General features: G+C 36.6%; 1 protein-coding gene across 1 annotated transcript in view; it reads left to right on the forward strand.

Annotated features, from left to right (window-relative positions):
* The window catches only part of CERKL (ceramide kinase like), a 139574-nt gene that overhangs the window by 103986 nt on the left and 20222 nt on the right, over positions 1-15366 (forward strand). Inside the window, exons 3-4 of the mRNA XM_068543679.1 lie at positions 1192-1323; positions 9045-9108. Of these exons, the coding sequence (XP_068399780.1) occupies positions 1192-1323; positions 9045-9108 (196 nt within the window). The remainder of the gene's footprint in view (positions 1-1191; positions 1324-9044; positions 9109-15366) is intronic.

Genomic DNA, 15366 nt, shown 5'->3' on the forward strand with positions numbered 1-15366 from the left:
AGAAAAAAAAGGAATTGAGTATGGCTTTGAGGTTTCAAGACTGGGTGATTAGGAGACTGGCAGAAGTCTCTCACCAAAATGGGATCCCAGGGCCAAGTACAGAAGCGGTAAGGAGTTCAGCATCGTCCTGTCTGGTCCTCAGCCAAGACACTCCTTGAATTCAAACAATATGTGTTGTTGAAAATTTTTTATTATTTCAAATATGGTAAGAAATAAAATATTGTCTCTACTTGAGGCACAAAAACTGACGTGGGTGTAATGGACATTTTTCTTTTGGCTTTAGTAACGGTTTCATTAAAAACGGATGCTAGTAACTGCTTTTCTAACCTTGAAGCATGGCCCTGTGAGAAGAGCTTACCATGAAAGAAATAGTCGTCAGCTTTCTTCTGGCTCCTCTGTCCCCTCCTGCCCCTTCCTAACAACGGAAAATTTGCTTTGCACCTGCTCCAACTGGGCTCTAAGTGATAAGCATCTTGCAAGCCCAGAAAATTGTAGTATCAAATCTCAGCCCCAACTGTGAGACAGCACTATATTCCCGAATCCCCGCTGAGAGGCGTTGCTTTCCCAATTCCCCAGGGAAGAGTTCTTTCTCCCTTGGCCCCTTTTCAGGCTTGAACTCCGACCTAAATCCTCTTTTTAGCTTCCAGCGTGCATTGCTCTGGGTGCTGGCCCTGACCTGGCCTTGCATCCTCCACTCCACTCTGGGCTCATCAGCAGGTCAGCCCTGGGTAGCCCTGGGGTTACTGGAATGCCCAATTCCAATAATGAGCATATTTATCCAAGGAGAGGAACTGGACTTTTTAATCTGTTATAGTCCATTGCTTTCTTCCCCAGAAACAAATGCTAAAGGAACATTGGATATATTATCGGTGATTTGGTAGGTATACTTAATCATTGCCTAATATTCATGAAGTCGCTTTCATTCACACCTTCCTTCATAAATTAAATGCTTTGTTATAACTCATGACTTACTTTAAGAGGGATATTCTTATTTCACTGCTAGGAACTGTGAAATGTTTTAAAATAATGCCATATTCAGGAAAACTCTTGGAAGAATTTCAAATAAAAATAGCAAATACTAATTAAATAGGTGTATAACATTCTAACTGGCCTTAGTGTATGGTTTTAAAGGGAAAGAAAAAATAAATGCTGACAGAGACTATAATTTTTGTCTTTATATTTTCCTCTTAGGTTTTTCAGACAGACCGAAGTCATTAAAAATAGTCCTTAACCCCCAAAGCCACAAAAAAGAAGCTACTCAGGTCTATTATGAGAAGGTTGAACCATTGTTGAAGATTGCGGGAATAAAGACGGATGTAACAGGTAAGTATTTTCAGAATATAATTTCACCTCTAAAAAAATCATACTTGAGGAAGCAAAATAACCTTGAGTTTGTTCTTGAGTCAAATTTAGGAAGCTACTTGTAATACCTAAAGCTTGTTTATGTGCTTCGATAACTTACTGCAGCCAGCTCCAGGATTATAATTCAGTTATTTTGTTTTCTTTTAATTGTGTTATTTTTACTAGAATATCAGTATTTTCTCTTTAAACCTTTTTTCAGACTTTAAAAATTATTAGGTATCATTTTTAAGGGGGCTGCACACGTTTTGATACCTTCATTGAGATGTTGGCTATTTAAACATTATCTCTGCAGTTCAGCAGCAATTGATTTTTGTTCACTTAAATGTTTGATGTCTTTCCATGGAATCCTTCATTAGGTAGTTTTTGTTCTGACTCTGACCCCTGCTGGTTAGGTCAAAACTAAGCACTTAACTGCTGATTTTAGATGAATTTAGAGAAGCCAGAAGCTTAAATTCATTGTCTAAAATAAGAAGGGTGCTTAGGTTTGTGCCCAGGAAGACAGAAATTTGCTAATGCTAAAGTTCATATAAAGAAGATTAGTAAAATTCTTTTCAGCTTTTAAAATTTGGTGACCAGATTCCTTTGTTTCCTTGAGACTCTTATTTTTCCCACGGGGCGGGGTGAGGAGGGTTGATGTTATAGTGAATCACACCCTCAGTTCTTCTGGTTTTATTTCTGTGTAGCTTCATTAACACACAGTGTAAATTTGTAGTAAATTTTAATTGATGAAGAATATTCATAATAAGCCTACTCAGGATACAAGGCCCGAATGTACTTGGAATCTCCTAGTCCCAATTATAAGTTCCTAGGGAAGGGATTCAGAGTGACCTGGCTTTGCTCAGCTGTCACCAGGGGAGATGGGTCTCACAATGTAAATAAGGTTTATAAACCTACATCTCATGACTTGATGGATGGGGTAGAAGGAAATTCCTTTAAAAAAAAGCAGCAACAATAATCTTTGTGAGAAGGTCATCCACCCCAAAAGGCATCTACTACAATGAAGGTTGGAGAGAAACTACCATGAAAAACTCAAGAGGAGTTTCTGAATTAAAATAAAATTGTAGTGAAGGAGTTAATCTTTCATCTTTGTGGCTTTTGTCTTACTTGGAGGTGATTTATAAGAAAAAGAAACGATTCAGATCTATTGTTGCTTTCCCTGAAGATTTTCAAGGATTGGAAGAAGGGAAAGTTTGAAATTCATATTAGGATGAGCCAATTAAAAGCTGAATAAACTTATTGGTGAACCCAATAACATTTAATTGTTGTTTCATTGATTTAGTATCCAAAACAGTTTTACGTGGATATTATTACATATCATTCAGTTCAAGAATCTCTTGTTGAATGCTTTGTGTTCAACACTATGCACAATGCAAGATGGATAAGTTCTACTACCTGCTCTTGAGTGACCGTTAATTTATTAGGGATTAGAATAGATATTTAAAGTAGATATAATTGGGATACACATAAAGGAATTATGGTGTCTCAGGGGTCTTATTTATTTTGATCAGAAGACCCAAGAAAAGAATTTGAACTGGACAGTTTTAGAAAGTCAGAGAAGGCAAATAATGGTTTACTGTTATAGTAAATATACATATTTACTATATATAGAGAGCAGAAAAGAAAAGTGAGAGAAGGCAGGCACGCTAGCAGCACATACAAGTGGGTGTGGCTGTGTGCGCTGTACCCATAGTGTTTTGGTAGTTCTTTCATAACGTTGGCTTTATCTTAAATATGGTCCTTTCCATCATCGTAAAATGGTGCCAGTGAATTCAATTCTTCTTTATTCAAATCTAGTGAGATGGGGAGAGGTGTGTATATGCAAGAGATTCAACATGTTTTAATCCTGAACAAGGATTAAAATTTTTTTCCTATCAATTTGACTATCCTAATGTAGTACATATACCCCACCTGGAGCACTTACTCTCTTAAGCATCAAGACCCTTCCCATGGGATGAGGGTGGGACCCCCTTCTCCTAAAGGCTGAGGACACCTGAACTGAAGTTGGGAAGGCTCCCAACAAAGTGCACAGGAGGAAGTCTGAGTCCAGATTAAGGATGAATCTTTATGCTACGCTCAGGAGTTTACTCATCATGCATTGATTCGGAGGTGGTGTACATTTTTTATCATAGTGTTGTAATCTAGTTTAACAAAGATGATTATGTCATCAGAATAAATATTGGAAGAGAAGAGGGAGAGACTGGAGGAAAGGAAACCAGCCTATGAGGCCTGAACTAAGGTAGAGGAAATGATAGGAATGTGCTTTCCTTCTTAAAACAAGTATATTGGAGAGAAAAATGTTATGTTCTAGGACTTTTTTCCCCCTGAATTTTAGATGTTTTTGCTTATTATATTTAGTTTAAGATAAAATTAGAATATTACATAAATGCAAATATAGAATTTATATATTTGTGCAGCATGGCTAATTATTAGCTGCCTAACACTCCTCCTACAGACAAAATTATGAAATTGCATCTTTTGCTTATAAAACCATTTTGATATGTATATTGGCTAAATATTTATGTTAAAAATGTCTTCTGTTTTATGTGAAGGACTGAATAAACATGTGTGTATCTGAAAAGTTTTAGAATCTTCCTGCTTATCTCACAGTATAGTTTTATAGTTTGAATAAGGTAGTATATTTAAAACTACCTTGTGTACTATAAAGTACTATAGAAACATGGTCATAATGCAGTTGATTTCAGTTTCATGAATTATGTAACAGTAAGATTCAACTGAAACTTTGAAAAAGTATTTTCTATGAAAGAGTAAAGCAGAAAGAGTACATATTTTCTGCATGTCCAGTATGACCATTGTTTTAACATATCTTCTGTGCACCGCCAAGTCCAAATGGAATATGAATTATGTAATAAATTCTGTATGATGATGAATTCATTAAGAGATAGTGCTGTATAAATGAGGCATGATGTAAAAATTATAGCTAGATGAATACATTATAAAGAATTTTTCTATACATTAAAAAAAAATGAATAGCAAAACCCCCCACAAAAGAATCTGGTTAAAAAGTGCACAGATAATCTGAGTAGACATTTTTCCAAATAAGATATGCCTATAGCCAACTGGTACATAAAAAGGTGCTCAGCATTACTAATCATCAGGGAAGTGCAAATCAAATCACAATGAGGTATCACCTCACACCTGTCAGAATGGGTATTTTCAAAAAGGCCAGACATAACAAGTGTGAGGATGTGGAGAAAAGGGAACACTCGTGCATTGTTGGTGGGAATGTAAATTGGTGCAGCCACTATGGAGGCCCCTCAAAAAATTAAAAATAGAACTACCATATGATCCAGCAATTCCACACTTCTAGGTATTTATCCAGAGGAAACAAAAACACTAACTCAAAACAGATATCTGTGCCCCATATTGATTGCAGCATTATTTACAACAGTCAAGACATGGAATCAACCTAAGTGTCCATCAGTTGATGAATGGATACAGAAGATGTGGTGTGTGTGTGTGTGTGTGTGTGTGTGTGTGTGTATATATATATATATATATATATATATATATATATATATTTGCATGCCATACCACAGAATACTCTTCAGCCATAAAAAGGAAGGAAATCCTGCCATTTGGGACAACATAAATGGACCTTGAGGGCATTATGCTATGTGAAATGAGTCAGAGAAAGACAAATGTCATATGATCTCACTTATATGTGGAATATTTTTTTAAAATTCCCCCAAAGAAACCAGAACATGTAGATACAGAGAACAGATTTCCAGAGGTTGGGGGGGGGCAGGGTGTCAGAAGAACCTAAAAAAAAAGAGAGTTATTTATTCCTAATAACTTGATATGTGAATCAAATGGCATATGATACCATTTCTTTCTCTTCCTCTCAGAGCAGACTTTTGGAATTACGCTATTAAAGGTGTGAGAGGAATTTTGGACATCATAGATTCATACGATAATTCATAGAACGATGAAGTGAAAAAGTCAAGGCAGCAGAGAAATTAAACTGGAAAGAACTTTGGAGGCCATCTAGTTCATTTTCCCTCGTACAGTGGAGTGTAGTCACGTGGCACTCTTGGTGGAAGAACACCCAGCCTCGGCCTGGGCGCCCTGTGATGGAGTCAGTGTGTGCTGTTACTGGACGATACTGATGGATATTCTCAACTGGAGTTCAGGGTCATATTAGAAAAGAGCACCTCCTTTGTGCTAACTTACAAAAAGGTGGTCTTTCTTCTGGGCTGATGTAGCCCAAGGTCACCTTGCATGCTGAATAGGAGTACTGGCTGGATTGCAAACCTACCTGACCCTTTGCCAAATGCCTTTGTGCAAGGCATAAACTGCAAGGAGAACTTGTGAGCTGACGTTTGCCACCTTGTGACTTTCAGTGTTGATGTTATCTTTAGTAGTGATACAAAATAAATGAAATACGTTTTCCATGAGCTTTGAGGTATTTGAAAACAGATTTCATGTCTGCCCGTGATCTCTCTTTTTCAAGACAGGCAATGCCACCTCCTTCAGTCAATCTTGTTAGTAACAAAGCTGCTAGACCTTATCATGCTGATTATCATTATCGTGGTCAAAGACACTTCTCTGAATGTAGCCTTGATCTCTGCCAGCTCAGGGCCCATGGGAGTGCCTAGTCACCTGCTAATTTTACCTCCTTTCTGACCCTGGGCAGAGTTTTCAGAAGAGTGGGGTTTATTTTCACATTTTTTCCTCCTTCTAGAACCATGTGTTTAACTTTTGACACTTTTACCAAGTCTTCTCTTTGAATTCTTTCTCTTTGGCTCTTTATGTCTCTACTTGAAGCCCTCCCTTCCATGGAGATGCCTCTAATTGTTCCTGATCTCACAGAGCAGAAAGCTAGGTAATCTGATAAAACTGTTACAAAAGATGCTAGTACGCGGAGGCATTACTCACTTCCAGTTTTACCTACATTTTAATAAAAATCTGGATCGTAAATGTTCCATGAATCAGATCCAGCTAGAGAGGGAGAGAATTATGGGTGAAAAGTTCTTTTTATTATCCCTAGGATAATTATGTATATATATATGACCAATCCCATTTCTAATAATAGGATCTCAGTTAGGGAGTTGGAACTTTATCCCTGGGGACGATGAATAGTCATCAGTGGTGTTTATGTAGGGAAGAGATGTGGTTAAACATGTGCTTGAGGAGGGTCATTCTGGCTAGAGTGGGATAAATGTTAGAGGGAGACTGGAGGAGAGGCTGATGTAGTTTGCATATTAAAGATGGTGGTGACTAGGTCTAGGGCATTGGCTTGAGGAATGTTGCATGCAGTCGCATAAACTAAAAGACAGAAACCACTGGCTTTGGGCATGGAGGGGTTTTGGAGAGTAAAAGAAAGGAATACTCTAGAAAGAAGACATTTTCTTATCTTGGGTAGTGGGGAGTGGATGATGGAACACAAAAAAGAACAGTGTAACTGAAAGGCAGTATATTTGAAGGTGGAAATGATGGATTCTATTTTGAACTTACGAAGTTTGAAGTACCTAAGGGACAGGAAAGAAAATGACATCTCAGTACCTTATCCCATTATAGAATTTTATCACCAGACCAAGAAATGTTTCCTTATGTTCAAATCAGAACTCATCTGATTTGACTTCAGCCTGTTTCCTCACATTCAGTATCAACCTCAAGACATTTCCTCAAAAAGACAATATTGGAGGAAGGTAGTAATATTTAAACTGAAGGTTGGGGTGCATGGGGGATCCCAGCAGTGAGAACTGTGTGTTCAAAGAGTTGTAAATGATGAAAACTCCAAATTTCCTATGTTAGAGGGGAGTCAGTCTCATTGGCAAAGGAAAGTAGTTGAAAGAAGAGGCTAGTAACTTTCTTTTGAAACGGCAGCTGCCCAGTAGCCCACTGTTGATGTCTATGTGAAGTGGAGTGATCTGAATCTGGTTCTTTCTGCTTCCAGAGCCCATAATACACTGTCTAAACACATATTTTGATTTCTTCTACTCCTTCCAAGTAGTAGTTCAGATTACTCTCTATCTTTCCCCTATATTATTTTTCTTTATAATCACTTAATACTACTTTATATTGCACATTCATTGAAAAAAATTAGTGCATATCCTCTGTCTCCAGAATGTAACCTCCCTGAGGCCAAAGACTTGATAAACTTTGTTCATTGTCCTACTATATTGTGGTCAGGTTTCAGTCATCTTTTCCGTCTGTTTTTCCGGATCAGTCATCTTATTTAACTTTTTCAATGTCACTTAAAAAAATTACTGTTCTTGGATAATTTGCATCAGTGTATAGTCACATTTCACCTGCAAGATGAAAGGAAGAAATAGACTATTGTTTCAGAATTTCTCCTAAGTAAAAATAGCATTCAGCTACAAGATAATTGTAAGGCTAATTTTGTTTTGGATTCGAAAAGCTTTACGAAAGTAAGCTTTGGAATAAAAGCGAGACTTGATAAACTGATTCTCAGCATAAATATTTCTTCCTAATATCCTTAATTATTTTTAATGTGTGTTTGTAAGACATTTTATTATTTTGCTTTTTAATGTTGCAACTACTTGCTGAAGTTATAGATGAATGATTAGCACACAATCATTTATGATAACCTAAATTTATTAATATTAATATTTTATATTTCATTTTCTTGTAGCTTTCTTCTGAATAGAATTTAATAGAGAGAGGTTTTATTTATGTGAATGTTAACAGCATTTGAATAAGCTGTGGGAGAATTACAATGTAAGGCTGCTGGATACAGAATGATTCTTTTAGACACCAAGACTGATAATTTTTAACAATATCTAAAAACATTGTAGGGAAAGCTTGAACCATGCTGGCACCAGGGACAGACAGGCATGAAAGATTAATGTAATCTTGCATATAATGATGCACATTCTTACACAAAAACATCCATCTGCAGTGTCATGTCAGTCAGCAGAAATCTTTGATGGGTGGGTACAGCTGGGCTGTCTCTTCTGGCAAAGCTGCCCTAGAAAATGCTAAATGTGGTTGGGATGCTTGGTGCCATCTGCAGTGTGCCAGTTTATCCTGTCTTCTCTGGCGTTTGCGACACTGCAGAGGGCATCATGACTGTAGAGGCAGCAATAGGGAGTGACAGATTCATTTCCTCAGAGAATCTGGGCTCTGGTGGGCCTGTGTGCCACCCTCCTTGGCGTTGGGTCTGTTATCCTTGGTGTTGGCTTTGCTTCACATTTTCACATCCAACTCCTCCTCTTTTTAGTCTAGCAGTTCCAGACACACATTCTTCTAGTATGTAAATCTTACACTAACCTTTCAACTAATTTATTCATGTAAGGTTGCCAAAGTGATTTAACATTGACTATTTGGTGCCAGCTAATATGCCTTATTTTCAAAATACTGCTGCTCCTAGGCTTCTGATTTAAAGGAAATGTGTCTTATTTAGGGAACACTAAACAGACAGGCACCAAGATAAATTATCTAATGGGATATCCCCAAATGACTTATGTAGTTGGAACAAATATATGACCCTCTTTTACATAAAGCTGTAAAACACAACAGGCAAGTGACACTTAATCCTCTTTCCCATGATTAAAATATAAATATTCAAGAATAAATGTTGTTTTACGACCTGACCATATGTTTAGCATATTATTTTGCCAAACCAAGTTAAAAAGTGTAGCTCATTTGTTTAAAACTTTCATCTTTTTCTGTGTTTTTTTGGTTTTTTTTTCATATAGTAACAGAATATGAAGGGCATGCTGTGTCACTGCTAAAAGAATGTGAACTACAGGGATTTGATGGGTAGGTTGTATTATTAATCTATATATGTCATATGGCTTATGTTATTAAATGTTTTCATTAGTTTTTAGCCACATATTTGAGACTTACAATTTTTAAATGTTTGTGATGTATGTAATTAGGCTCTAGTTCATTTGTATCTGTGTAATAACAATTAATGCTAATAATGTACTACGGCATAGTCACCCACCTCGCAGGATCGGGCATAGGAAAGCAAAAGGAGGGATATAAATATAAGTACTGAGAAATCACAGTGTATCACCTTATTCTTACCTAATGTGTATACATTTGCCTCTGTAGTCCTTAATTCTTGGCTTTAACCCTGTGAGTATATAGAAAAGCATTGATGGAAGATATTATATTGATTGTGTGATATAACTATACTATGATCCTTTTTTGCAAATTTATTGATAGTATTAATAGCTACCCACTGGTTAATTTGGATATGATTGACTGAGTGTAAATATTCTGTAAAAACAAATATATTTTTTTCAGGATGAAAAAATATGCTAATTTTACTTATCTTCTATAATTTAATGGCTACCAAATAAGTATGTTATTCACAGTAGGCATTAGAAACTGTTGTTTGCAATACATTGCTGGAGTGTGTAGAAATTGTTCACTGGCATGCAAACATTAGAAACAAGGCAAGTGACATATACTTTAATTGACATTTTTAAAATTTAGGTGAATCAGTTTGCTAAAGTGCTGGATTGATGTACAAGACTAAAAACATATTCTTTTAGGGAGATTTTTTTTGCAAGGGTGGATATTTCAGAGTTTTAAAAGGTGGCAGGTATGTGAATTATTTGTGTAACATGGTAATGGGCAGGGGGGCAACAATAGACTCACAATATCAGGAAGGGCATTTGGGTTTTTCAACTGAAATGAAAGGCTTTGTTCTTCCCGAAAAATTATTAGAATGTGTTAGAGAGGAAAGTGATGCAATCAGAATTAGTAGGGTTGTTTTTCAGAAATGCTTAATATTTGTTGGTGAGAAAAGTATTATTGGATGAAGAAGAAAGTTTGGTAAGTAAAACATAATTTTTCAGAAAGGAATTTATTTATTTTTTTTGAATTTTTGAATTTTATTTTATTTTTTTATACAGCAGGTTCTTGTTAGTCATCCATTTTATACACATCAGTGTATACATATCAATCGCAATCGCCCAATTCATCACACCACCATCCCCACCCTCCTGCAGCTTTCTCCCCTTGGTGTCCATATGTTTGTTCTCTACATCTGTGTCTCTATTTCTGCCCTGCAAGCCGGTTCATCTGTACCATTTTTCTAGGTTCCATATATATGCTTTAATATATGATATTTGTTTTTCTCCTTCTGACTTACTTCACTCTGTATGACAGTCTCTAGATCCATCCACGTCTCTACAAATGACCCAATTTCGTTCCTTTTTATGGCTGAGTAATATTCCATTGTGTGTATGTACCACATCTTCCTTATCCATTCATCTGTCGATGGGCATTTAGGTTGCTTCCATGACCTGGCTATTGTAAATAGTGCTGCAATGAACATTGGGGTGCATGTGTCTTCTTGAATTATGGTTTTCTCTGGGTATATGCCCAGTAGTGGGATTGCTGGGTCATATGGTAATTCTATTTTTAGTTTTTTAAGGAACCTCCATACTGTTCTCCATAGTGGCTGTATCAATTTACATTCCCACCAACAGTGCAAGAGGGTTCCCTTTTCTCCACACCCTCTCGAGCATTTGAATTTAATTGAGGGGAGCAAATCTAGATGGCAATGTTATATAAATACTGAACATGAAGAATATGAGGTAGGAGATTACTTCAGAGCTTTGTACTTAGAGCTAGACAGATTGATTAATAGGCTACATTTAGGAAATTATCTTGCAAGTAGACAATTTAAGAAAAGTAATTGGGGGAATCATGCCTACCAGCTACCTACCTTAATATGCTGCATAGTCCTGAAGCACAGCTTGTGAGTATATAAGAGATGTTGCATTGCAAATAAGTCCTTGCTTCAAAACGTGATTATATAAATAATAAGAATAACAGGTATTGTAGGTATTAGACCTGGTCTTGCCTGTCAATGTTATGAAATGTTCTGATAAATGTGGTATCTATAAATAAGTTTCATTGGTAATTAACTATGCAAGGATCAAGAAGAACTTTTCAGAATGATGAAAGACTCTAGCTTAAGCACAGCAAGTAATGTTTTTCTCTTTACCTGAACATACTTACTTCTTGTTTATTCCACACGGCAGGTGCTGTTATTTTGCAGTGTGGCAGTGCAAGAAATATAGATCCTTTAGTTATTACCTACATTTTTTTAAACCAAGTAATTTGGCCTAACCATTATGTGAATTGAGTTCCAGTGAGTTCACTGTTTCTAAACTCTATAGCAGGGGTCCCCAAGCCCCCGGGCTGAGGACCGGTACCAGTCCGCGGCCTGTTAGGAACTGGGCCATACGGCAAGCGGTGAGCAGCGGGCAAGCGAGCGCAGCTTCGTCTGCTGCTCTCCATCCCCGCCATCGTTTGCATTACCACCTGAACCCGTCCCACCTCCACCGGCCCCCGTCCGTGGAAAAATTGTCTTCCACAAAACAGGTCCCTGGTGCCAGAAAGGTTGGGGACCACTGCTCTACAGCATGTTGAATTAATTAGAACTTATAACAATTTAAAATTTCTATTGCAAGTTGTCTAATATTTCTAAGATCCTTTAAATAGCTTATTTATTTATTTATTTATTTGAGCCCAGCCTTTCCAGTTAGGAGACGAAGTGGTGGTTGGGATAACTATCTTAATAAAATAGTAATTTTAAGTCACTCTACTTAGAATTACATAGAGAAGTATACATATGAGGAGAACAACGGAAACAGTTTCTGTAGGCACTTCTAAAGAACAATTCTCTAACGAGTAGAATTGTTTGAAAGTGGAAGACACTATATTCATGAGTTCTCTGTTCCTGAATCTGTTCAAAGAGTGGCTATAGGAGGACTTTTTGAGAAATTGATACAAAAGACTCAAGGACGGGATAAGGTAACCCCAGGATTCTATGGTATTTTGATGAAAGAGGAGCTCAACTTGAGCCTGAAGCATCTCTGCCCGACTCTAGTGGAGCTGTTGGTAGGGAGTGACTAGGAAGTCATCTAAAGCTTTTTAGACACAGACCAGACAGAGAGTTTTAAGATCCAAGAGAAATTCTATGTATATTATTCAGTAAAGCAAAATGATTAGTAAATAATGTTTAAGAAGATTATTTGTTAAGTTTTTGGAGTTTTTTTTAATGAGTTGCATATGTTTCTATGAAGACACGTTGTGACATATTCCTAATGCCAACAGGAACAGTGTATCAGTTCTCATGACAGCTTGTGTGCAGCTCCAGTGTGTTCTAGCAAATACTCTCAGATTCACTGCTAGAGCTTGCAGGAGCGTCCGTTTCCATATTGAACCCTCTTTACAGTGGGCATGAATAGGAAGTTTTGTAAAGGCAAAGAAAAGTGTAATATTGGGTGTATAGACTTGAAGCGGTAACAGTTGGATTTATGAATGTGAAAATGGTAAAGCTAATCTGTAGCTCTTATGCAATTATACATATACTAATATTTTCCTGTTTTATTTCACAGCATTTTTAAATTTTAATTTGTTGAATTATAGTTTTTTCCTTCTTTTAATTTCATGAGAATCTAGACATTATTTGGCTTGCACTAACATTTTATTACCACCATGATATCTGTATTACTAAATAAGGTTAAAAAAAAGTATCTCTTTTCAAAAAAATTTTTAAGTCAAAAATGCAATAATAAACATTTCAATAATGATATGGGTTGATAGACAAATACACAAACAGCCATTTAAAAATTTTCCTGTCACTTTTTTAAAAAGAGAAGTAAGATATTAGCCCCCAGTTGGACTTTTCTAGACAGAAAAGCTCTACTTTGGGTCATGGCAAGAAAGAGTTTACTTATTCTGAAAACACAAGGTGTACCACTTGTAAAGGTTTATGTTTTAGGGTAGCTCTTAAGTGTGGTTAAATTAACTCATTATAAAAAGTTTATTTTTTGCCTTTTCTTGTAATATCTAGACTCTTGAGATATGTTTGTATTAAGCATATTCCCTAGGTTGAGTAACTATATCTTGAGATGATCTTAGTGATCTAGTAGTTGTCAAGATAAATAAATATATTCCTTTCTCACTTATTTAATTCCACAGTGATTCAACTGGTAAACTGATTTCCAAAATAATAAAACTCTCATAAGGCTATTTTCAATAGGTTTTATATATAAGAAAGGAGTCTAATATATCAAATAGTAGTGTAGTTTCTAAGGCCAAATTGTCTTGGTTCAAAATCTCATTCCATAACTTACTATAGCATGACCTTGGAAAAGTTGCTTAATCTTTTTATGTCTTAGTTTCCTAATCTGTAAATTGGGAGTAAAAGTATCTATTGCATACAGTTATTGTTCAAATTTAAAAAGTTAATACATGGAGAGTGCTGACAACAGTGTCTGGTACATAGTAATTGTTCACTAAATGTTACTTTATTGTTGTAATTATCACTTGTTATAGTTTCAAAATATTTAACACAGAATGCGTTATGACAAAATTGCAAAGGTTTTTGTAACAGAGCATGTTCATAGAAAGGCCATTTCTACTAACTCTAGCAATGAGTTAACATGTGCTATAACTGGATGCACGATTCCAGGGTTCAAGTGTTGACATACTATATTGCAAGAGGCAAGTTCTTTGTACTAAGTTAGATGCTGTGTTGGAAGACTTTACGGGTCCCTTTTAGGCCACACACACCTCGGTTGGTAGACAGGCATGGAACTGGGAGTTATAATTAAGTTCACAGAATGTTTGGAAATCTGCTCATAGAGGTCTTTGAAATCATACAGATAAGGTTCAAATGAAACCTTGGCTTCCCCATATATAAGGAAGAGGCTAATGCTTTACAGAATTCTGGGAATTTAACGGAAAAGAGCCAATGTAGTACCTGGTGTGAAGTTGGTCCTCAGTAGGTATAATCACTTTTCTCTGAATCAGTGACCACACTGATGGCCCCTGGAATCAGTTCAGACAAAATAATACCCCCAGCCAAAAATGACCTGGGTCATATCTCATATCCTGGAGTTTCTTCTAATTAGGATGGACCTGGCTCACCCAGGCTATGTGCAGCCCTAGCGCTGAACCCCACCTAGGTGCCGGGGCTGGAAGGCTGAGAGGTAGAGGGAGTTGATGCAAAAAGTATTCTCAGCCTCTGGATTCACCAACTTCTGGAGCTTCCTAAACTTAGGGAACCAGGACCCCCTGTTGATTATGGCCCATAGGCTGTTTTGTTTGGCACATACAATTTTTAAATATATTGAATGCTAGTTGTGAGTGTTTATAAATTAGGAGACTCTCCCCAAAATCAGGACCCGTGGCTTCCCTAGAAAAATCAGAAGATGTGGTCCTCTAAAGCCTGCCTCCTGGATGATGGGAGTGGGCTGGTGCTGAGAAGCTGCCTCTTCTTTAGACTGAGCAGACTGTTCTGCTCCTGCTGGGCCTTGGAGGCCTTGGGGTGTGACACCTGCTCTCAGTAACACAAAATCTTTTCCTTTTGGGTAAATTGATGTGATTTTGATACTTAAGATTATTTTGCATCTTTTAAACACAAATGATTATGACAAAACTTCTGATATCTTATATGACTTTCATGGATTCCCACCCCATCACTCCTGTAGTGTACATATGGTGAGGTCTTAAAAAAATATTAGTAGTACTGCCTAGGGTCAAAGGGTAGTAACACTAATTTTAAAAGTGCCATATCGCAGTAATGTCCAGGAGATGAAAACTAGTTCAGGTTTGCAATTAACATTTACATACTAATGATAATTAGCAGTTCCTTAAATTAAAGCCTCATATTTTACATGATTTTTATTGCTGTCTGTCTTTTCAGAGCTATATTGAAAATTAGCAGGATTTTATGACTTTGGCTTGTGTTAGTTAAATGAATTGCAACGACTATTATTAGCATAAACAAGATGAGGATAATATGCTTTGGGATATTAACAGAGCAAAATTCAGGTCAGATGTGAATTACCATGTTCAAGTGTTTAATGCCTCTTAACCCATTTAAAAATATTTTGCCTATGGGGTATCATCTAGGTATGATATTTGTGAAGTAAACTTTATCAGAGCAGTGCTAGTGTCTTCTTATCCATTGACACATGTTGAAATGTTTGAAGGTGTGAGTAATCACACACACAGAATATATAAAATTAATATTGGATTGGC

This window comes from Eschrichtius robustus, chromosome 5, assembly GCF_028021215.1.
Source record: "Eschrichtius robustus isolate mEscRob2 chromosome 5, mEscRob2.pri, whole genome shotgun sequence".
In the NCBI taxonomy this organism is placed as follows: Eukaryota; Metazoa; Chordata; class Mammalia; order Artiodactyla; family Eschrichtiidae; genus Eschrichtius; species Eschrichtius robustus.